This window comes from Typopeltis vanoorti, chromosome 16 (genome assembly GCF_054136105.1).
Source record: "Typopeltis vanoorti isolate ZY-2024b chromosome 16, IOZ_Tvanoo_1.0, whole genome shotgun sequence".
NCBI classification, from domain to species: Eukaryota; Metazoa; Arthropoda; class Arachnida; order Uropygi; family Thelyphonidae; genus Typopeltis; species Typopeltis vanoorti.
Genome location: NC_143564.1, coordinates 11,201,640 through 11,226,987, shown reverse-complemented (window position 1 = coordinate 11,226,987; position 25,348 = coordinate 11,201,640). Strand labels below are relative to the sequence as shown.

Below are 25,348 nucleotides of genomic sequence, written 5' to 3'. Positions count from 1 at the left end.
CTGCACAGTCAGTCCCATCATCTCTCTCCTCATAAGCTTGGAATAATTTCCACATTTGGGACATAGAGCCCGTTCTCTTCTTGATGACCCAAATGAACTTCTTACAGAAATAAACCATCTGAAAACTTCTTTCGAAGTTAATGGATATTCCAAGAAAATCATTGAAAAATTCCTTCTTAATCCTCCTAGACATCACTCAGAAGAAACAAATAGATTCAAAGGCAATATATCTATTCCTTACATAAGTACTGTTTCACATAAATTAGCAAAAGTTTTAAGAAAATACAATATCAGAACATTGTTCACTCCACTTCCAAAGATCCGTTTCTTAATTAGCCCAAATATCCCAAACCTTGTCATCATCAACTCAAACACCCTGGTGTATATAAAATATTGTGTGATTGTGATATTCCTTATTTTGGGCAGACAGACAAATCTGTCCAATTGCATATGGAAGAACACATGAGGGACATTACTTACAAGAGACAGCGAGCGAGTGCATTATCAAGTCATATCCTTTTCTCAGATAATCCTAATGATGAAAACCAAAGTCACAAAGTCTGCTGGGAAAAATCTACTAACATCTTCCGTTTGCAGTGACGAACTAGAGAGAAAAATCGTGGAATCTAGAGAAATCATCTTCAATCCTGTTCATCTAAATAACAACTTGAGTTACAACCTCCCAGATAGTCATTCAGCTGTAATCATGTACTGGCGTTCACGTGAGGCTGCAAGCACGCACTCTCCCAACAATGCAACAAACGAAAGAACAGCTTCAAATACAACTACAATGTTTTCATGCTAATTATGTATAGAGACTGTCTGTTGTTCATAGTCTTTTAAACTTCAATGTTTAGTGTTTTTTATTTCTTTTATAATGTCACGTGAAGAAGGCTGTTACAGGCCGAAACTAGTAGTGTTTTTATATTAAAACCTTTTTACTTAAATCTCGGTTCTAGTCATTCAATTTTTTCATAAAACTATGTATGTTAACCGAGTTAATGATCTTTCTGTCATATATATATATATATATATATATATATATTTATAAAAATAAATTTAACTGACTAGAACCCGAGAAAGTATAACAAAAACCTTTAATACATCACAACTAGTTTCATCGGTGATCCGACTTCTTCAGGTGAGAAATAAAAACATAAGACATAAAATAACACGGTAAAAAATGAACTTTACAGCTTAATAAAAAGCAGAATAATAACAGTCATATTTGAATAGGTGACCGCGTGCTACCGTTGGCATGAGTAGAATGTGTGCGACAGCTAATTTTTGAGCGCCAGTACTGGATTACTGCGCTATGGGAATCGGGTAAATTGTAGCTAAGATTATTGTTTAGATGTGAAGGGTCCAGAACTATTTCTTTTGATTCGATGATTCTTCTTTCGAATTCATCCTTGCAAATATATAAATTAGTAGTGCGTTCCCAATCAACTTGATGTGGCTGTTCTTCAAGGTTAGAGTTTGCCGAGAAAAGGACATGACTGGAAAGGGCGCTCGCTCGTGCTCTACTGTAGGAGATGTCACGTCTATGTTCCTCAAGACGAAGTGAAACAGATTTGTCTGTCTGGCCAAAATAAGGTCGACCACAGTTGCACAAAACTTTATAAACACCAGGAAAATGCAGATGGTTGTGTTTTGGTTTTGGTCGACTCAGAAAAGAACGAAGTTTTGGCAGCGTAGTATAGTCGGTCTTTATGTTGAATTTTTTCAGAATCTTAGCTAGTTTTGGGGTAAGAGTGCTGATAAAAGGCAACTGTATATGAGTGATAGGGTTGGAGTCATCTTCTTGTTGAGGATGTTGGCGTGGTCTCAAGCATTTAGTGATGTTACGAGACGAATATCCATTATTTAAGAAGGTGTTTTTCAGGAAGTTAAGCTCTGTTTGAAGGTCTTCTTCTGTGGAAATGAGACATCTTGCTCGATGGGCGAGGGTGGAGATGATGCCCAGTTTCTGAGGTGGGAAGTGATGAGAAGAACCATGTAAATATCTATCAGTGTGGGTGGTTTTTCGAAAAATTGAAAATTTAAGACAGTCAGGAAATCTACTGATCTTTAGATCCAAGAAGGGGAGAACGCCGTTAACCTCTAGTTCAGATGTGAATTTAATGTTTTGATGTTGGTTATTTAAATGGTTTAGGAAGTTTTGCAGTTCCTCTAAACTATGTCCCCAAATAAGGAAGACGTCATCGATGTAACGTAACCACAGTTTAGGTTTCAAAGTAGCTGAGGAAATAGCTTTCTCTTCAAAATCTTCTAGAAAAAAATTAGCTAAGACTGGAGATAGAGGGCTGCCCATAGCTAAACCGCTAGTTTGTTTGTATATTTTCTCTTCGTAGCAGAAATAGCCGGAATTGATGCAGTGAGTTACAAGAGCGAACACTTTTTTAGAAACCTTGTCCTTAAGAAGACTCAGAACTTCATCTGTAGGAACATTCGTAAACAATGATACGATGTCAAAACTCGCCATTCTGTCCGAGTCTAAAAGATTCAAATTTTTTATTTTTGAGATGAAATCTTCAGAGTTTTTGATGAAGGAAGAAGAATTGCCAACTAAATGTTTTAAAGAAGCTGCAATTTGAGACTTTGCAAGGTGAGATTTAATCTTGTTTACGCTGGTAGTAACTTGTCAGGTATGTACTACATATGAGGGTGTGCTGAAAAGTTGTGATAATCACCATGTCACCATGAAGGAGTTTATCAGGTAGAACCATGTAACTTACACATTATTCTACACATTCCCCATGAAGTGTTATACACTTGTTACAATGCTGCAATATTTATTTATTTTTTTTTTTTATCATTTTTCATTTCTGTAAAGAGATGGTTTAACACTGAGTGTTAAGTAATCACACAAGAGTTCAATTCTGATTTATGCAATAACTTTTAAATCTATTTCCTTTATAATCCAGAAAATTATTGACTTGAGACTTAATAAAAAAAAATATACATTTAATGAAACTAAAACATTATATACATTATAAATAACTACAAAATTAATTGGTCTAAGGCCTTCAAAATAAGTCTACATTTTAGAGATTTCTTTATTCTAAAAAAATAAAATCATTCATTCTCTGACTGCAAGAAAAGTGCACAATTGAGATTCACCAAACTTTGTGTGAGACTATAGAGGACTGTGCCCCAGCATATTCAACTGTTGCCAGATGGGTGGCCAAGTTTAAGACTTGGCATCCTGAGACAATAGATGCCCAGAACATTCTATTATTGGGTTGTTTAATATATACTTAATCATGCCCACCTGACTAAACATCTTGTTTTCACAACAACAAAATGTTCATCTGAGTCAGTTTCTTTGTTAGGCCCTTTCCGAAAATATAAAATTTACTTATTCTTTTCCATGGGATCTTTTTTTTTTTAATCTCCCCATTTAGCATACACCTTCTCCAATCATCCTCTCTGCCTCATGGGAGTACAAATATTCTTAACTCTCACAATTCAATGTGATGCAAAATTACCAATTCTTTACCAGAGAAAAACAGCTACTATTTCATAAATAAAAATATCAAGGTACGAAACTTTTCATTAGTGTTTCCTTGAACATTGAATTAGAATGTTAATTCTAATTCAATAGAATGCCAGTATCTTATTTTATTTACTAAACACTTGTTGACAGTCTCAACTCATCCAGTTTAAAGATTCACAGTAGTACGATTCTCTTATATTAATATTCTCCGAAATCTCACATTTTCTTAAAAACTTCCTAAGAACAAAATTCTGTGGTTGCCATTCTCCAATTTCCATTCTCTTGCTTCTTGTTTTCCTCATTACCACATGTACTGAAGTTATGTAGTAATAGCTGACACGTTGTCTTCGTTAACGTAAAGAGAATGTTTTCACAAAGAACGAAAGATATCTCAACACTTAACAATTGTGAATTACAATAAAGAAGACTAAAATTATTACAATTATCAGAATATAGTAGGTGCACATCAAATCTCAAATGATTTATATTTCATTTTAATAATAATATCAGTAATGGGCACATAGCAAGTGCCGAAAATATGTGTTATGAAACCAAAACTAATAAAATATATTGGAACAGAGAAACAGTTATAAAAAGATTCATAATTCTAAATTATGATTATTTTTACACAATCCTATGAGAAAAGTCTTTCCCTTGTTGCAAAAACCAGTCCCCAGCTGCAGATATGACTTCATCATCATCTGTGGTAAATATTGTTCCTTTCAAGCGTTTCTTTAAATTTGGGAATAAGAAATAGTCAGATGGGGCCAGGTCTGGCGAATAGTTTGGGTGAGGCAGACATTGAAAGCCCAAGTTGTGTATTGTTTGTTGGGTTTCACGAGCAGTGTGAGCAGGTGAGTTGTCCTGCAAAAGCAACACGTCTCTGCTCAGTTTCTTGTGGCATTTTCCCTTCAGAACTGTTGAATAAACTGCTGTGCTGTAACAGTTTCACCTTTTTACAATGGCAAGAACCTTCCCTGCTGATTTTTGGGTTTGAACTTCTTTGGCAATGGAGAACATTTGTGTCTCCACTCCATTGATTGTTGTCTGGTCTCTGAGTTATAGTGACGAAGTCATGTTTCATCAGCAATCACAATACAAGCCAAAAAATTTGCACTTGATTTCTCAAAATGACCCAAAATCTCTTGAGATGACAGCACACATTCTCTCTCTTGTAGCATTCAAGCATTTGGGGACCCACTTTGCTGAGAGCTTCTGCATTTCCAGATGTTGGTGGACAGTGATCCCAACTCATTCTCTGGATAATTCCAGAATTTTTGCAATGTTTTTGGCTGGTATTCATTTGTCATCAAGGATCATGGCATGCACTGCAGTGATGGTTTCAGGTGTGATCTCCATGGAGGGTCCTCCTGACCTGGGAGCGTCTGTTGTCTCAGGATGCTAAGTTTTAAACTTGGCCACCCATCTGGTAACAGTTGAATATGCTGGGGCACAGTCCTCTAAAGTCTCACACAAAGTTTGGTGAATCTTAGTTGCACACTTTTCTTGCAGCACAAAATACTTGATGACAGCATACACACATACATCTCTGTACCTTCAAATTTCTTCAAATTTCTTCAAAACCTCTGACACGTTTCTTATATATCATTAAATAAAAAGAACAAATTATTATAATTTGATGAAACATGGGAATTCATTATTATCATCAAACTCCTGACATGTACCATCAAGGAGTGTACAAGATATGATAGTACTACATGGAAAACTTACATCATTACTAACTTCCTATCAATAATTTTCCTCCAAATCAATCTGTTATCTGTCAAGACTCCAGCATTATCAGATTTTATATTTCTGTCTTCTAAGGCACTTTTTACTGTATCAATTTACCTATATCTTGGTCTTCCTCTGGGTCTTTTTTCTGCCAACCTAGCAGAGAACACTTGTTTTGCTAATCTCTCTTCTCCCATTCTGTTTAAGTGACTATGCCACTTGAGATTAGCTCTACTAACACATTCCTGGATGCTAACAATGTCAAGTTCTTTCCAGATATCCTCGTTTTTAGTATGATATTGCCATTGATGCCATCTGTTCATGCCCCTAATCTTTCTCAGGACTCTCATATCTGTGGTCTCTAGTCTTTCGTCAAGCGTTTTATTTCTAACTCATCTCTCAGATCCATAAGTTAAAATTGGTTTGAACACTGTCTTGTTTACAGCTAATTTAGTGTTTTGACTAATTTCTCTCTTATTCCATATAAATTTATTCAGTTGACTTCCAACATTACTGGCTTTGTTGATTCTGTTGTCTATTTCCATATTTAATTTACCATCTTCACTAAAAATTGTGCCTAAATAGCTGAAAGGTTTTATTTGTTCTATAGGTTCTCCATTCATAACACGGTTGATATTTTCAATGTTTCTGCCTATTGTCATTGTCTTGTTATTGCTGATTTTCATACCAGATTTATTACAATAGGTATTCAATTTAGTCAGGGAATCTTGACTTGTACTGGAGTTATTTAAAAGTATAACATCATCTGCATAAAGTAAAGAGCTGAGATTTTGATATCAGGTTTAATACTGCTTTCCTTCATAATGTCATCCACATTGTTAATGAATAACAGGGGGATAATGTATATCCTTGTCTGACACCAGATTTAACATCAAACCATCTTCCTGTACTTCAATTCTAACTGCTGATTACATTGGATGATATAATGCCCCATTGACATGATATAACTGTAGCGTTTTGAATAGCTTTTCTCTTGGCTCTGGACTTTCAGAGTCCAGAGCCAAGTAGTCCAGAATTCAGTAGGTATTTCCCTACTGAATGCTTCTCAAGTATACTTACATACTCTTAGCAGAAACATTCAGTAGGGAAATATCTCTGTAATCCTCACATTCAGTTTTATTTCCATTTTTTTATATGGGTTCCCTGAGAGCTCTTCTCCAATCATCTGGAATTTGGAATTTGTCCTTCTGTCCAGGCCTTCTGAACTATACATTCAGTGCATCTACTGCACTGAAAGAAGTTTTATACCTCTATACTTGGGCATTTCTGGTTGAAGTAGTTATATCAGTTGCTTTAATATAATTTTTATTCTAGGTGTTTACCAGAACTTTTCATCCCTTCCCCCATTGTACATCAGGTAGTGAATTCTTGTTCTTCCTTTCCAGGCTTATAGGCCAAGTGGCCTGTTCCAGACTCAGTTCCATCTTTTTAAGGGTCTTCCTCTGCATCGAGTGCCTTTTGGGTGGTAATTTAGAATTTGTTTAGGTATTCTGCTTCTATTCATTTTTAGTATGTGTTCTTTCCATTTTTCTCTATAGCAAATAACTGTTTCATTTAGGGAGGTTGTAATTCCAAGTTTTTTTTCTGATTTCCCTGCTTTTCATTTTGTCCATTATTGTCACTCCTTCAGTTCTGTGCAGAAATTTCATTTCAGATGATTCAGTTCTTCTTTCATCTGCTTTTTTTATTGTCCATATCTCACTGCCATAAAGTATGGTTGGTTTAGCTACTGTATTGTAGATTCTTATTCATGTGTGTTTTTGTACATAATTGAGTTTAAAAATTTTATTTATAATGCCTGTAATTTGTAAAACTTTTAAAAAGTTTGATATTTTAGGTCAGCTTCATTTTCATATGACATTGTGCAACCTAAATATTTGAATGTATTTACTTGCTCTATTATTTTGTTGTTTATTACTATTTTGCTTCTTATTGGATTAGCACCTTTGAAGGCCACGACTTTTGTTTTGTCGGTTGATATTTCTATACCATATGTTTTTATCAGATTATTTAGACTCCATAATGATTTTTGTAGTTCATCTTCATTATTTCCAGGGATTATTTGGTCATCAGAAAAAAGAAGAGTAGCTAATCTGGTGTTACGGTTTATCTTGAATCCTCCTTCATTAGTTATCTTCTATTCTTTTATGATTTTATCTATGTATATATTAAATAAAATTGGTGAGAGAGGGCAACCCTGACGTACTCCTCGATTTATTTGTTTCCAGCTTGATGTTGAATTATTGTACTTCACAGATATTTTATTATCTTGATATATATTATATAAGGCTGAAAGAGTTGGTTTGGTATTTCATATTCTTCTAGGATTTCCCATAGTTTTTCTCATAATTTTATCAAATGCTTTGGTGTAATCTATAAAAGCTATGTGTGTTTCTACGTTCATTTCTCTGTGTTTTTCAATTAATAATTTTAACGTAAATGCAGAGTCTATGCAAGACCTGCCTTTTCTGAATCCATTTTGTTCTTCTATTATTTTTGGGTCTACTATACGTTTAAGTTTATATGCTAAGATTTTTGCATATACTTTGTAACAGGTACTGAGTAAGCTGATTCCACGATAATTGTTACAATCAGATTTGTGTCCTTTTTTGTAGATGGGAATAACTATTGCTTTGGTCCAGTCTTGTGGGCATTTTCCTTCTTTCCAGATCATATTATAAAAGTTAAGTAACCTGAGTGAGAATTCAAGTCCTGCATATTTGATAACTTCCAAGTTTATATTGTCTTCTCCTGGAGCCTTTCCTGTTTTGCTTTGGATCAATGCTTCTGTTAATTCTTCTAGAGTGATGTTTTCCAAGTTATCAGAGATGTTTACAAAGGGTAGTTTTCTGTTTTGAATGTTTTCATCATACCATAGATCTTGGTAGTAATTTTGCCATGTTTCTATTTTAATGGTATTAATATCTGCTTTTTCTCTAGTTTCATTACTTAGATCTTTGAGGATTTTATATGCATTAGGTCTTTTGAGCGTACAGTCTCTCTCTAATTTTGTTCCATCTGTTTCTGTTTATTCTCCTGCATGCTGCTTTTGCTATTGCTTTTTTTCTGCTGTATTCGATTTTTGATTCTATTGTTTTTAGGTTGAGCCAATTTTTATATGCTTTTTTCTTTTCTTCAATAATGCATTTGATTTCATCATCCCAGTCCCTAAGGCCTCTTTTTCTTTGTTCCTAAACTTTCTTTTGCAGCTTTTGTCATTATGGTTTTTAGGTTTGACCATTCTTCTTCTATGTTTTTGTTTTATACTTGTCATCCAGTTCTTTATTCTTTTTTGGTACAAGTCTTTAATACTACTGTCATCCAAAAGTCTAGCTTTGAAAGATTCAAATTTCTATTTTCCTTATGCATTTTTGTTGTTTTCCATCTTGGTTTCCATTTTATTTTTCCAATTAAAAGGTAATGATCTGATTCTATTTCAGATCCTCTGTATACTCTTGTATCTATTATCATTTTTGACATTTTGATATTGCTGATTATGTAATCAGTAATGCTTCTTGTGTCTCTTGCTTCCCAGGTGTATCTGTGGATGTCTTTATGTTTGAAGGTGTTCATTATTTTAAGGTTATTGCTTATAGTAAATTCTCTTAATCTATTTCCATTTCTATTACAGTTAAGTTCTCCGATAGGTCCTATGTTTGGTTTATTGCCAATTTTTGTGTTGAGATCTCCTATTACCAAAATGTGATCCTTAGGATTGGTCTTATTTAATATGTTCTGCAGTTGGATGTAGAAGTTTTCCGAGTCCTCCTCTTTTCCTTCTTCAGGTGCATAAGTTCCAATTACTGTCATATAGCCTCTGTCTATTTTAATTCTCATTTCTATTATTCTATCATTCCAAAAGTCATAATGGATTATATTGTTTCTAAGAGATTTATGTAGAAAGATCATTACACCAGATTTAGCTCTCTCTCTTTTGCTTTTACCCCACTGTATATATAGATATAATTTTCAGTTTCGTCTCTGTTCCTCTCTGCTCTTTTTTAGATTCTGTAATTACTGCTATTTTTACATTTCTTTCTTCTAGTGCTTGGTCCAGTTCTATGATTTTGTGGTGGATACTTCTCACATTCCAGGTGGCTATATTCCAATAGGTGTATTTCTGTTTTTTGTTTTTTTGTTTTCGGTAATGTTCTTCTCGAATCCATATTCCAAGCCGGTTCGTTACCAAAAAAGTCTGTCCGTGTACTATCTTCATGAGTCTTTTTAGTGGGTTAAAATTTTGGCTGAGATGGTTACTGTGTAATAAATGATGATGGTGGGTTTAATCCTGTCGGAACTGCGCCATTCTAAATGGAGGGGGTCTATTTATTTTATTATATTTTTTTATTATATTTGGTTCTTATTACAGTATATATCTTTTATATATCCTTCTTTTTTCTTATACATTCATTCGCTTTCCTTGTCACTCTTTAATCTCATATATATTTATATCATTTAATGCAACTTTTGTTATGTACTTCTAACTATTCTTCCTTATCACTCTTTGGTATATCTTTAATATCTCCTTACGCTAAATTGCCTTCCGCACTTGCTTTCTTATTCTTTGAACACCAGAAAATTTATTTGATTAACAGCTGCGCCACTGATGTTCATTTTCTATTAACAAGATGTGTAAAAATGCATCCAGTAGTTTTCCATTTTATCCTTAGAATATCCCTAATTTAATTAGTATCTGCAGTTGTGGTCTACTGTCTATTCTTTACTATCCTTTCTCTTGGGTTCCTGCTAATAGGCTCTAATATTTTTTCGGAACAGTGCATCAAATAATTAAGAATAAGGCGAACACTTATTTAATATTTAAACAACAAAATTTAATTCACATAAGACAAATTTACACTGCATTTTCAGTAATAATAATAAAAAAAAATCTCAATTCAAATCTGCATAAATAAATTAGTTAAGTTCCTGCATTTTACTCACAATTCATATCACATATTTAACTAATTTTCTTAATATAACGTAAATGATTTATACCGAGCAAAGGTACTTATTACTTAATTGTTAACTCTTATTCATCAAACACATAGACAATATCTTTTACACACAATTGCTCCTTCCTTTCTATGCTGGGAATATTCTATAGGTAAGTTTCACCAATTCAGCAAACAGTTACACTATGACTTATTTCAACTACAAATTCCTGACAATTAATTACTTTATAATCAACTGTTAAATATGCCTATTTAGCTCAGCCTCTACTTTTATAGTCCACTAATAAAAGTTCTCTTAAAAGCTCAAGAAAATTGAACAAACGGGTCAACTCACTTTATAGCTCTGGAAAGACTTTTATTGGGATTATATTGATCAAGTGCATATAATAAACAACTAAGTTATACCAACTAGTTTCACCAACTAAGTCTGTTGGCATCTTCAGGGTACATAACTGATGTAAGGCACTAAAAAGTAAAAAACTGTTACAAACTATAATCAACCGATTCCAATTATATTAAACGAACATTATCGGCTTGTGGAATGCTTGCATGCGCATTGGACTAACGGAGCAATTTGTTCCCTCTGGTTAACAGCTCCTGGCAAAGACTCGTCAATTCGTCATCAAATATCTGCATTGCCTAGCGGATCGGCTCCTCGTCATCTTTCTTTTAGATCACTGGCATGATTTCTCCTGAAGTCGCATTCCTGATGATGTGCATCTGACGGATAAATGCCGACGACTTCTTGACGACTGACTGATGACCTTTGAATCACTGACGAAAATTTCTGGAACTGATGTTGCGATATTTTCACCAATGCCTTTTATTCGGTCACTTGCAAATCCTTGCATGGAGATATGTGACCCCTGAACATTTTGGTGAAATCCCTTGATCCTTTTCTCAGACTGACCCTTCCTTTGTTTTTCTCCAACACTCCCTAAATCCAATTCGTTTGAAGCTTTTGTCGGTCCACCTAGCACTGACCTTGAATGTTTCCATGTAGAACACACACAAAATTTGATGTTTTTACAAAGAGCTAAAAATATACTGTTTACTAGTGGCAAGGTATTGCCTTATTTGGCAGAAAGCATATACAATTCCCATTGGGATTGTTTACATTTAAACAAACATCTATGTACAAGTTACAATTCTTACTGGGCTTGACCTTGGTAAAATTTATGTAAAAATATTTAGACTTTTTGGAGCTACATAAATAATTTTACAACTGGCCATCTGCAGTGTAGCTTGGTGATGGGGCTGCCATCTTGAGGCCTTCAAGCTTGCCTTAAGTGGTAGGAGAGATTTTTAAAGAGAAGACATAGAGATAGAGTAGAGAAAGAAATAGAATGACTCATAGCCCTCGATTACTCTAATAGCATTAGGGTCGTGAGTTACAAGAGTTGGGCGAGGAATGCCACATAGGAAAGATTAAAGATCAAGGGGGCCTACCTCAAAGAAGAGAGAGAGAGAATAGACCCAGCTAGGGGACCATGGGAAAGCCACTTCCCTTGCTATCAAGATGATAGCCTCCTGTTGATCCATGAGTCCTTATTCAACATATTCGGACCACCCTGCCATATCTGGTCAGCTCCCCTATCCGCCACCCAGGGGATGCGCTCTCTAGAGGTTACAGGGTCTTCCGAGAGAGGTAGTGAATTTTACTAGAGAAACTGTGTTGTTCTATAGTTAAATAAAAACACGGGATTTTCAGTTTAACTTTAATCATTTATTTATTTACTTGATGTTTTTTTTAAATTTTTTTAATTATTTTTATTTTATTTTTTTTATTTTTTATTTTTTTTGTAGGAATCAAAACTAAGCTAACTTGAATGCTATTGTTAACATTGGCAGCAGCACTGTTACTGCTGCCAATGTTAACATTGGCAGCAGTAACAGTGTAATTAATGTCACGGAATCATTAATTTCACAGCACTGAAAAAAAAAAAGTATAAGCATTCTATATTCTACACTCAGTCATTACTAGGCAAGAAACTATCTTCATATCCAGTATTTTTTTTTTGGCCCTTTACTCTTATATAAGCTAACAAGTTTGTTCATGAAGAATTTTCATAGACATTAGCCTATAATGCTTATCAAACTTTTTTTTTTTTTTTATATGTGTGTATTGCTACTGTAATTTATTTTGAAAAACTCTGCAACTATCTCTGATCCAGAGTATTTTATTTATTGATAATACACAATTTGGTATAGTTTCTGGGGAAATTCCCATGCTACTCCTCTTAAACACTATTATTATGATAATGGCTATTATAGCCTGTTTTTGTTTAGGAGTGTCCCTTATTTTAAATACATTGGCTATTATTACTCAAAAAAGGGTATATATATTTATAAGGGTATATATACTCACCCATAATGCCCTAAAATATATATACCCCTTTTTTGAGTAATAATAGCCAATGTATTTAAAATAAGGGACACTCCTAAACAAAAACAGGCTATAATAGCCGTTATTATAATAATACATAATTTAGCTTCTTGTATATGAAAAATGACTTCTCCATTGATTCAGCTTTAGGTATCTGCACAGTTGAACCCACCAATGATACCATTATTAAGGTCCAACTGGTCTGGATGGTGACCCTTCCATAATACATACCAATATACAGGGTGTTCGGGATAAATTTGACAGTTTCGTAAGGAAAAAGAAAATCTTCTTTGTATCTATTAAATTTAATGAATTGACAAAAAACATTACAGGCAGAGTTAATTACAATACTATCAACAAGATTTACTCAAAATAACCACCATTAGCATCGATCACAGCTTCAATCCTGCTTCGGAACCTCGAACAAGCTGATGCTACAGTCTCCCTGGGAAGGGCCGCAAAAACTGTTTTAATTTTATCCATTAACTGGGCTTTTGTATTACTGGAAGTGCGATTGGTGTCTTTTTCAACTGCGCCCCATACAAAATAATCCATGGGGTTAAGGTCTGGGGAGTTTGGAGGCCAAACATTTGGACTGGTGAAGTCGTAGAAATTTTCAGACAACCATTTTTGACTTTTCCCAGAGGTGTGGCAAGGGGCCGAATCCTGCTGCCATACATACGGCCTACCATTGGCTACCCTTGTTATCCAGGGCTTGACTACAGTGTTTAGCAACTCCACGTAGCCATCTGAAGTCAACCTGAGGCCCTCTTGGAAAAATTCGGAGGCATCACATTGCCTTCAGAGGATACACATCCGAAAACCATCACAGTTTGGGGAAATTTAGTCTGCATTACACGAGGAATGTCCTTTGTACTGTATGCAAGCTATCTGTTATTCTGCGTGTTGTGTTTTTGATCCTGGCAAAAGTTTTTCTCATCGGAAAAGAACCAGATTGTTTGTGGTTCCGCAGGATGTTTCACTCTGCTTAGAAGTTTCTTCACGTTTATCAAACGTTTTTCACGGGCCTTTTCTGTAAGCAGCTGACCTTTGCGGCGCTTGTATGAGTAGTAGCGGAGGTCTTCATTGAGTGCAAGCTTCATAGTAGAGGCTGCAACATTCATTTCACGTGACAAAGCCCGAATTCCAATGCCAGGGTTCTTCAACACCTGTTCCTGCAGATTTGCGAGGAATTCTGCTGTACGAACGCAATCAGATCGTCTGCTAGGGATCTTTCTTCTTGCTACATCCTCGTAGTCACCATTGCAAGTCTCTAGTTCATGCCTGATTGTTTTTACTGTATTCAGGGAGCATTGGGCAGCAGTCGAAATATCCTTATTTTGATGGCCGGCACGAATCATCATGATACAAGTTATTCTCTTCCATGATTCAGGTGGGTTCCAGCTATCCATCCTTTCTGACATCTTGTATATGAATGAAGAAGGGTCCAACCTTTTAAATGAAGAGAAGTGTGTGTTAATACATGTAACTTACGAAAAAATATAATTAATTATAAATATGTCAAATTTATCCCGAACACCCTGTACATGTCTGAAAGGATGTATTCTGTACATTATGGCATACTGAGACAATTGATGCAAAGTCAACAGCATTTATATACAAGTACTCTAGTTGTGAAGCTAAGTTTTCATGTGAAAACTTTTGTTTGCTTATGCTTGGGTAAAAGCTAAAATAATTTGGCTAGAATATAATTTGCTTTTTAACCAAGGGGGAAAATTTTTTTTTTTTTTTATAACACACACACTTTGCATAGAGTTGTATTGTAAGAAGACTTATCCCAGTTAGTCACTTTACATTTCTACATAAGTCTAATTGAGTTCAAGAATTTAAGCTCACGGTAGATACCTGTTCTATATTTCAGCCTTCAGTAGAGGATCAGCATGCTCTAGAGGACGTTATTGCAGAAATTATTACAGAATCTGTAGCGGCAGCAGTTGTTGATCTCAATCTAAAGCCTTATATTGAATGTCCACAGCTGACAAGACAAAAAATTTGCGAAAAAACTGAGGTAAGTTGAGCTTGAAATTGATTACATTTACAGCTTAAATAAAAAGTCAGCAAAATCGAGCAGGAAGAATTCTGAACTCTAGATTTGTAAAGATTAAAAAAAAAAAAAAAAAGTGAGAGAGAGAGATGGCTAATGTAATTAAGTGCATTTTAGCCAAATGGATTTTTTTTTAAACCAAATTTAATGTGGGAAAGAAAGAAAGAAATCTAAACTACCTGTAATCTGCTGCTTTATTAGTGATTTCTGTGGCATTCCTTTTGGTGTTTCCTTTGGCAATACAAGTGAACTTGTATGTTGAGGATTTTATTGTAATTGATATTACTACACTATCATTAATGAAATCAAAGTGTATATTACATTTGTGATTTTTATTTTATTTTATTTCTGATGTCTGTTTTCTTTTAAAATAATAAATGCTTGGAAAATAATTTATTTCTTATATTCAGAAGTTTTTTTGCCCTCAGCTTAGATAATTTCTCCCATTAACTATCTTTTTAGGGTTGTTAATGGGAGAAAGTGTCTAAGCAGTTTAATTTAATTTGACGTTAAATTAAACTGCTACTCTCTTAATTTAGCATGATATTTTAAAAATATCAATATTCTAGAAATGGCAGAAAAAAAAATGGAAGAAAAATGCTAAATTAAGAGAGTAGCAGTTTAATTTAATGTCAAATCGTAACATTTTAGAAAAAAAAAAAAAACTTGAGTGAGCTTCATGACATCCACTCACCTAACAGCCTGCATTCAGCTTTCTGACTAAGATGCATTTAAGCCTTGAGCTTGATTTAGTTCTGCCATTTACACTCATAAGCATCTTTAATTTGATGAACCTTGGTTCAGTATCATCACTCTATAGCTATTTTGTTATAAAAATTAAAATGTACTGTTAAAAGAATTAAAGCTGTTGCAAAAATGTATTTATTATAGTTAATTTATCTGTTTTAGCATTTTGGTGTTGCTCTTTTCATTTAGCACCAATCTAGATATAATGGTTTATTATATAAAAGTAAATATTATGCATTGCAAAAAATAGGAACATAAATGGACATAATTAACAATGGAGGACTTAAGGGAGTTTTATATTTCATAGAATTTTCACTCAAGTGTGTCTAAGTTACCTTTGATGTAAAGTGCAAATTATACCAGTACAATTAACAAAATGAAAGAACTGTGAGAACATGTCTGTTAAACATAATGACAGAGAGGCAGTGTCCCAAGTATTTTAGGTCCTAGATATTTTTTAGACATATGTAACAAAAAAAAAAAAAAAAAAAAAAAAAAAAAAAAAAAAAAAAACCTTGCATATAAGTTGGGATATATGAAGAACAACTTTTCATCATCATCATCAAATTCCTGCCATGTACCCTCAAGGGGTGTACAGGATATGATAGTACTACATGAAAAAAATTACATCATTACTAACTTCCTATCTACAATTTTCCTCCAAATCAGTCTGGTACTTGTCAAGACTCCAACATTATCAGATCTTATATTTCTATCGTCTAAGACACTTTGTACCGTATCAATCCACGTATATCTTGGTCTTCCTCTGGGTCATTTTCCTGCCAACCTGGCAAAGAACACTTGTTTTGCTAATCTTTCTTCCCCCATTCTGTTTAGGAAAGAGTGCTGTAAAAGGAGTTAGAGATGATATAGGTGACATGAAAACGGAAGAAAAAGATATCCTTGAAGTATGGAGTAAGTACTTTGAAAAACTGCTAAATGAAACAAGCAGTGATGACAGCACAGTGGTAAAAAAAACACAGACCAGGCATGCAGTCAGGAATACACATCTATACTTGAAGTAGAAAAAGCTATCAGAGGCTTGAAATATTGCTTCATTCCTAAGCTTCTTCAACAACCTCCAGAATATTTTGCCACATTCTTGATATTTATTTTCTATATTCTTGCCAAAGTCCTCCTATGCCTTTTGTTAAGCTAGTTTTACACAGTGTTTAGCATTCTTGCATTTATCTCTGTATTCTCTAAGAGCACAAGCTGACTTATTTCCCAGGAACTTTTGGTATGCTTTCTTCTTTTCCTTCACTGCCTCTTTAACTTCCTGTGTCCACCATGGAGTTCTAATTTTTCTATCCTTGCAGACAACTTCACCACATGCCTCTCTAGTTGAATCAATCAGGGCTTTCTTCAAGGCTTGCCACTGAATCTTCAAGGTTTGATTCCTGTTCTCAAACTCTTTCATTTTTTCTTCAATAATGTTTGTGTATTTTAGTCTACAGTTCACATCTGAGAGTTGCTCAACTTTTATTCGCTTTAAAACTTTCTTACATATTATTCTTTTCAATATGAAATTCAATTTTATCCTGCTCAAGACTAAATAGTGATGACTTCCAATTTCAAATCCTCTGTACACTCTGGTGTCCTGCACCAGGGAGAAAACATCAGTATCAACAATAACATAGTCAATGAGACTTTTCTTATTCCTTGCCTCTTCTCTCCATGTGAATTTGTGCACATTTTTATGTTGGAACATGGTGTTAGTAATAACCAGTCCATGTCCTGAGCAGAAATCCAACAGTTATTTGCCATTATTATTAGCTTTGCTCTTTTCTCCAAATTTTCCCAATATATTTTTGTATGTCTGACAGTCATTTCCTACTCTGCTATTTAGATCCCCAACAAGGACCTACTTTTCCTTTTTCATTGTGTCAGTTGCTTTTTCTAAAGCATCAAAAAATTCATCCACTTCTACCTTAGTAGAACCTTCTGTGGGACCATAGGCACAAATAAGTCTCATTGTCGAGTTCCCCATTCTCATATTTGCCCACTTCACTCTACTTGAGACTGCCTGCCATTCAAGAAGATTAGCCTCGTATTTTGTGTTGAATACTATGGCTACTCCTTCTTTTCCTTGATTGTCATTGCCTGAATATAACATTTTGTATTTATTGCTCAGAAAGATCTCACCAGTTTTGGTCTTTTTTGTTTCAGTCACCCCTATTATGTCGATCTGGTACTTATCTAATTCCTCAGCTAGATCCATTTCTTTGCCATTCAGGCTTCTTATGTTGATAGTATCTATCTTTAACTCTGGTGATGTTGAGTTGGGGGTGTGTTTTCAGATTTGTCTTTCAGAACAACTTTTCATCAGGAGGATAACTTTAGTCTATTGCTTCTATATAGATTCGAGCAATAAAGTAAGAAGATTTCACAATTTTCTTTGTACAGTTTTACAAGAAAATGGATCCAGAGGATCCGATATTTGGTGGAGAAGGCATGTTCAGCAAGTCCAGATTATTTTGGCTTATGGAATCTAATGTAATCAAACTGTGTTTGTCATGCCACATACCTGCCATTTGGCTGAAGTAAGACAAGTGCAAAATAATTGATAAACACAGGCTTATCAAAACACAAGCTTCAAAAAAACTAAGATTTCTCTTTTGCTTAAAACGTTACTTCACCCCTGAACAGCTGTTAACATTATACAAATCACAAATCTGCCCACCTACTGAGTACTACTCCCACATATGGGGTAGGGCACCTGAAAGCTCCTTCAAATGCTTGCCTCAATACAGAGGAGAGCAATTAGACTTATTAATGACCCATCTCTTACCAATCCTCTCCTCCCACTTTTGCACAGATGTTTGGTTTCTGCAATATGTATATTCTATAAATATTTCCATGGGAAATTCTCATCTGAAATAACATCAATAATTCCTCCACTCAGTACTAAGCTTGTTGGAACACGTACAGCTGCTGCTCAACATCCTTTCACAGTACACCTAGAAACAAACAGAACAAGTTTCTTTTCCTCTTCCCTCATCCCTGCAACTTCTGCACTGTGGAGCAGTCTCCCATCTGCTGTGTTTCCCAAGGAATACAATTTACAATAATTTAAATCAAATGTAAGCAAGTTCCTCCTTTCACAACCCACTACCCATACATAGTACTAATGTACTATAGGTTGATCAACCAACCTCTTGTGTATGGACACAACATTAAAAAAAAAAAAAAAAAAAAAAAAAAAAAAAAAAAAAAAAAAAACATCCATGCTTCAGTGGCCAGATAACTCTCCTTACATTAACACAATAGAAAATTTATGGGCCATAGTGAAAAATAGACTATGAAAATTAAATTGTGATACAAAGGTTAATTTAATACAATCCATTATAAAATTATGGGTTCGAGATGTTGAAATAAGAAAAATGTGTTCTACGTTGGTAAAGTCCATGCTTAGGCAAATTAATTAGGAACAGAGGAGCACATATAAATTATTAGGTAAAGTTGGAGTTGAATTTTTGTACTTATTTTCTTGCAAAATCGAAATTTCTCTTTAAAATGAGAGTGTTCGGATTAATTTGTTTGCTGCTGTGCCTACCCCCATTCCCACTGCTCTCAAGTTACGCATCATGTTACAATCACAAGAGTGGAATACTTTAATGAACTGTTATTAAACACTTCTACTATATCCTCCTCATTGTTTATCATTCTTCCATTATCAGTGACCAACATCATCTTTCCATAATCATTCTTCTTTCTATAGGCCACTTCAAAAAAACTCCCTAGGATTTCTTTTAGTGTCATTTGCTAACTGCTGCTCATACCACTTTTGCTGCCCTTACTAAGCGACTCACCTTCCTTGCTTACTCTTTGTACTCCTCACGTAACTGATTATCTCCACTCATCTTGTACTGCATCCACAATGCCTTTTTTCTTCCAGATTGCGCACTTCACCTCTTCAGTCATCCATTTTGCACCTACCGTATTTAATCTCCTGACCTTTGGAATATATTCAGTCATTGCATTTTCCAGATACTTCCTGAATAGAGACCAAGCATTGATTTCTTTCCCATGCAATTTTCTCATTCCATGATATTGCTGTAAGTCGCCTCCTAAGCTTTCACAATCACCTGCCCTCTAGTTCTACATATAAGCCTTTTTCACAAAAGTTCTGATATGGCTGGCCACCACCCAAGTGATCACTTCATGGTCACTTTCACCAATTGGAGGAAGATATGACACTTCATTTACAACAATATCTTCTGATGAGATAATCAAATCCAAGACGTTCAGCATGGAACAGAGACCATGTGTGCTCTCTGTTCCATACTGCTTAAGGTACTTATCCCTTTAAAATTCAAGAAATTCATTCTCTTTGGTTCCTGATGCTGTCTCTTATTCCAGTCTATATTACCATAATTGATATTGCCCATAACGGATCACCCTTTTCTATATTAGCCAGGCTAATTTGTCTAAACATTTCCTTCTCACTGCCTTACACATTACCAGGGCTATAGCAACATCTTAGTAATTTCACTTTGTCCACCTCCACTTCACACTGTACTGCTTCAAAACCACTGTCAGTATTTGCTCCTTGCATCTCCACCCTAATGATGGGCAATAGAGAAACTTCCTAACCATTAATGACCTTGTTAGCAATACTCATAGTCATTAGTCAAAAAAGATGGTTTAATAAAATTTATTTTTTACATTTGTAATGCTTCAGTAGTACATAATGAGTGAGCCTGATTGATGAGGGTCTTAATGGTACAATTTTTTAGATGGCAATGAACATAGCAGTCATAAATTGCTGGTATGAGTTTTCTTTCAAAGATAGCAAATGAAGGCTGTCATCTGGCTGGTATAGAATAAACAGGTCTGAAAAGAAATATAATGATTCTTTTCCACTCTAAGAGGCAATTGTATTTGAGGATGAGCAGCATTAATTTTTGTAATAGTACTGTGAAGCTGAGAAGAGAACCCTGCTATACTGCAAAAATATCACCCATGTATTGCACCATAAAGAAAGCCAAGGATGGCTGTTATCAAGCAGTCATTGTTCAGTTTTTTCCATTTTGTGAGGGTAGGAAAAAGATTACTATCCAAAACATTTTCTCCAGAGTGCTAGTAAAATTAAATGCGTTATGACAAGTTTTATTTTATCAGCACTCTTTTACACTTATTATAATTTTTATACTTTTTAGAAAACAGTTGACACTTTTTCTTTAATGTGTAAACTGTGCTTAAGAGAGAATGTGGTTTTTTTGTGAAGGGTGAGAGTAAATTAGTTAATTAGTCTGGATATTGTCTCTTCACGAATGTTTCTCTAGATGAAACGTTGGGATTGCTACAAGACTTTCTTATAGATATTCTTTGTCTCTTTGATTTTATCATCTATTCTGGCTACTTGTCATAAATTTTACCAGCAATCGAGGATATTGTCATAGATAATCCTCTTTTGCCTACCCTCATAAATTGCTTTATGAGAGTAGACAAAATTGTTCAAAGTGCTTTATGGGAACACTTTGAACAATGACTGCTTGATAACATCCTCTCTAAGCCTTCATTATGGTGCAATACGTGGACAGTATTTTTATGGCAGGGTTCCCCTTCTGAACTTCAAAGATTCATTACAAAGCTAATGCTGTTCATTCTCGAATGCAGTTTGCTTTTGAATTGGAAAAGAATCATTACATTTCTTTTTAAGACATTCTTATTCTTCTCCTGCTAGATGGGAGCTTTCAGTTTTTTATATTTTCACAGGCAATGGTTACATATATAATGTGTTTAAAAAAAAATGTCTCTAGGCTCTAAAATGTGCTTGAGATTGTGTTTATCTGTCATTTCTGTAGATTACGTTTTCATTTTTTAATCTGTTTTATTACTTATGCTTGTTATTTGAATTTTATACTATTGATGTCCTTGACTTGGGAAACAATTCCATGGAATGAAAAACTCACGTAAGTTCTTCATTGTTAATTATTGGGTTTTGTATTGTTTAAGGATTGAAGCTATATAACTGAAAGGAGTTCCTCACATGCAACTTGTAAAGAATGTAATTATTGATTTGTGGACTTTTTGATATAATGCCCAGTAAGTTGTCCACTTGGATGCTGAATGAATGGCAGTTGATAATCTGCAAACTAAATGGTACTGTTGAAACTTCATTCACATTAGGATAGGTACAGCATTAATCAGATATCTTGTGATGACTGTCATCAACGTATTGAACATCATAGGAAAAGGTTAAGCCATCAGAGGAATTACGGAAATACTTAGTGAACATCATTCTGTGTTACTGAGAAAAAGAAGGCTAAATCATTTGAGATCCTTGTAAATAATAAGTATAAGATGATTTCTTTATTTAGGCCCTAGGGATTAGTGAAAAGAGATAATAGCCAGAATATTCAATAGTAACAGTAAAGATATTCCTTCAATGGAGGTTCATTTTAAGTAGAGTTGTAGTATATGGAAGGGCAAAATGAATTCATTCACACTACCTGCACTCATAACCTCCAAAGGCAATCTATTCCCATCATACACCACTGTATAAGAGAAAAATCAAGCTCTCATCCTCTTCTTCACTACATTCATTCATTCTCAACTTCTAGGGATGCCCTCTGATCCTCTCCCCACCCTCCATAAAATGAAAAATTCCATCTACAGATATACTTTGACCCTTTCAGATGTTTGTGAGTTTCAATCATGTTACTCTTCTTTCTCTTGTTTGCTAGTGTCTGCAGTTCCATAAATTATCAATTGGTCTTCATAATATGCACTCCACAATCCCGATATCATCTTTATCTCCTTTACGCTCTCTCTTTCTCTCTCCAGTCCTATCATTGCCACCACAGAAACCAGAAGTCCAGACATGTGCAATAGCCCAAGTGGGATCATGGCCTTATAAAGAGGCAAAATGTTTACGTGTTAAGGTTTGTGTCAGTATTGCAATTAACTTCTAAGTTATATTTGTAATCTTTGCTATGTGGTCCTTGAACTTCAGCTTCCTGTCTGCTAAAACTCCAAGATCCCTAGCCTGATCACTTTCTTCTAGCATAATCCCACTAATATAATATGATATTGGATTTCTCATTACACCAAAGTGCATGACTTTACATTTATTTATATTGAACTGATAACCATTTTCACATACAATTCCAGCTTATTCATATTGATTGCAAGTAATGCATATCAACCACATACCCTGTCTATCTTTGCATCATTAGCAGACAGCTGTATATCACTTGTCAAATCCTTCTCAATGTCATTAATGTAAAGATTAATGACATTTGCTAAGAAGCTGCCATCACTCTGCCATGGAGAATGAAGATAGATTTTTGGTTCTAAAAACAAAACGTAATCGACACACCATGGCAAATTAGCTTGCAAGTCAGCTCCATTTAAACACAGGTGTGCAGATATCTCGACAAAGTGTTGCAAGACATCTGTGACAAGCAGGCCTATGCCCAAAAGCTTGTAGTTTGCATCCCTTTATTCACAGCTCATTGTAGAGCATGTTTTCAATAGTTATATCCATAAAAATTGGTCAAGACACCAATGGGCTAATGTACCCCCTACAGATGAGTTGTTTTAGTCTTTCCTCTTATTAGAGATGGCACTTGATCTGGCATGAAAGTGGTACTGCTTACCATTGTGAGAATGTTCTTGAAAAGGATAGATACAGCAGTGCTTGGTTCATGGTGTGTGTTGGTAGGCATTATGCTTAATGGATGCACCAAGCTGCAAATGCTGGAAAAAGTAACTATGGCTGGTGAATGATATTGCAACCAAGTTCTTCAATGTCATACGTGATCTTTCAGTGGTGCCGTAGGCGAAGAATTCATATGTATGGATGACAATGCCACACCACATTGTACATGAGTAGTGGAGATACTTCTGGAGATTGAGGATATTAATTGAATTGAGTGGTCAGTATGCTCCCCAGATCTCAACCCCATACTGACCACTCGATTCAATTAATATCCTCGATCTCCAGAAGTATCTCCACTAGTTCCCACCCTAATCCCTGCAACTTTTTTATAGATCTTATTATTCTTTTCTCAACTACATTATTAATAAGTAGAAGATATCACTCATGTTTGCCCTATGTAAGAAAGGCCACAAGAACATGGAATGTTATAGATCCCAGGATATTTGTAGAAAGGATTATGGTCTTTAGACAAATATAATAAACCTCATTTAGTTAAAACAGGCTAAAACCATTTTAGCCTGTTTTGAGGAGATTAGCAATCTTAAGCGAAAGTCTGCCAATGTAAGGGATGGAAACTAAAGTCCTGTAGTGAATGTCAGGATTTTGCTGTGGAGCAAGAGTAGAGAAGCACAATTTTTCTATTTTTTTTTCAAGAAGTTGGAGTAGAGTTTATAATTGTTCCTTCAGTTTTTCTTCATCTCTTGTGATAGAGGCTACCTTTTTTGGGGGGTGTATATATAATACCTAGTTTTTGTGATGTATGGTGTGAGGAGGATGAGGACAGGTATTTTAGTGAAGCGTTTCCCACAGAGTAACTGAAATCTGGGAATAGATCAAAGTCTGAAGGGTTTGTTCCTAAGGATGAAGAAGCACTTGCCATCCATGCTTTTCCATAAGATCAGATAATTCCCATGTGGTTGATTATTGCATGATATCCAGACTGTGTTAGATTCTTCTTCCATTTTGAAATCATATTTCATGGAACAAGAACACTAGAAATAAGACAAGCATACAGTGGTTTTATCCAGAGTGTGGTTTATAAATGACATATAAGTGGAATCTGCTGCATCATTTCACTAGTCACACTTGTGCATTTTGCATAACTTCTTCTTTATTAAGGTGCTGATAATTTTAGCTGAATTTCAAACCAGCATCTACAGTATACAAAGAAACACTTGTCATAGATCACTAGACACTACCAGTAGAATTGTGAAAACAGTTCAAAATTGTCATGTACAATAGAACTAATGCTCTCTTTATCATAACACGTTCCAAATCCAGCCCTATAAGCAGCAAATTTACTCTTTTTATTGAAGTTATATTCAGTTTTCAGGATTGCTGTCAGCTTTTCCCTTTGCTTTCTTTATTTACCCTCCCTCTTCATTCCTATTCTTAAGAGCTGAACTCTTTCAGCATTTAAGACATCAGAAATGAGAAATGCTTAATTTTTTAAATCTTAATTTTTATATTTGCACCCTTAAATTGGTATGTCTAAGCTAAATAAAAACTTCATTTTCTCTCAGGTTGTTGAATTTCTAAGTTGGTAAGTCTTCAAAATTTAGATTTTCTTAAATGTTAACAAACTTATATTTTGCCATTTTAGTTCATATATGAAAGGTTGCAAGAGGGAAATGAAAGACTTCTTGTGAAAATTATCAAAGCTAGCAACTTAGGAGGAAGTAAGGGTAAGTGTATACAGTGAGAAATGGGCTTATTTTATATACCATGAGAATATAGATGGCACTATTCCACTATAATTAAATTTGCTTATGTTTCTTATTGTCATTTGCTTTTACAGCATGCTCATGCTTGCTAAGTTTGAACCCCATTTGGTTGTATAGATCATGCTTCAAGAAATGCAGTTCATAAATCAATTGTACTCCTATATGTGATACAGGAAAATGCAGTTAATTTGATATTGTATAATTTTTCTCCCTTATGATTTAAAGACAAACTTATTTACCTACCAACTAAATTAGATTTTGTGTACTTTTTTAGATCATTTTCAAACTATGGTTACATATTGATTACATAGAATACAAATCTCTTATTTAATTTTGATTAATTGGAAAATTCTGGGAGGTTATTCTGCAGTAATTTTAAAAAATTGTGAATAAAGTAACAAATGATAGAAAGTAGTAAAAAAATACACAGAAGGAATTCAGTCAGATGTTTGTGTGCTTGATGTGGAAAAAGCCATCAGAAACCCAAAATGCAGAAAGGCAGTTGGAATAGATGATATTCAACATTATATGCTTGAAATATTATGGTGGTA

At 34.6% G+C, this 25,348-nt stretch overlaps 1 protein-coding gene across 5 annotated transcripts in view; it reads left to right on the top strand.

Moving 5' to 3' along the window:
* Nucleotides 1–25,348, top strand: part of LOC150097846 (uncharacterized) — a 452,334-nt gene that overhangs the window by 127,388 nt on the left and 299,598 nt on the right. For all 5 annotated transcript variants that reach the window (XM_090406149.1, XM_090406148.1, XM_090406147.1 and 2 more), the window contains exons 5-6: nt 14,475–14,621; nt 24,677–24,758. In XM_090406149.1, the coding sequence (XP_090262275.1) occupies nt 14,475–14,621; nt 24,677–24,758 (229 nt within the window). The remainder of the gene's footprint in view (nt 1–14,474; nt 14,622–24,676; nt 24,759–25,348) is intronic.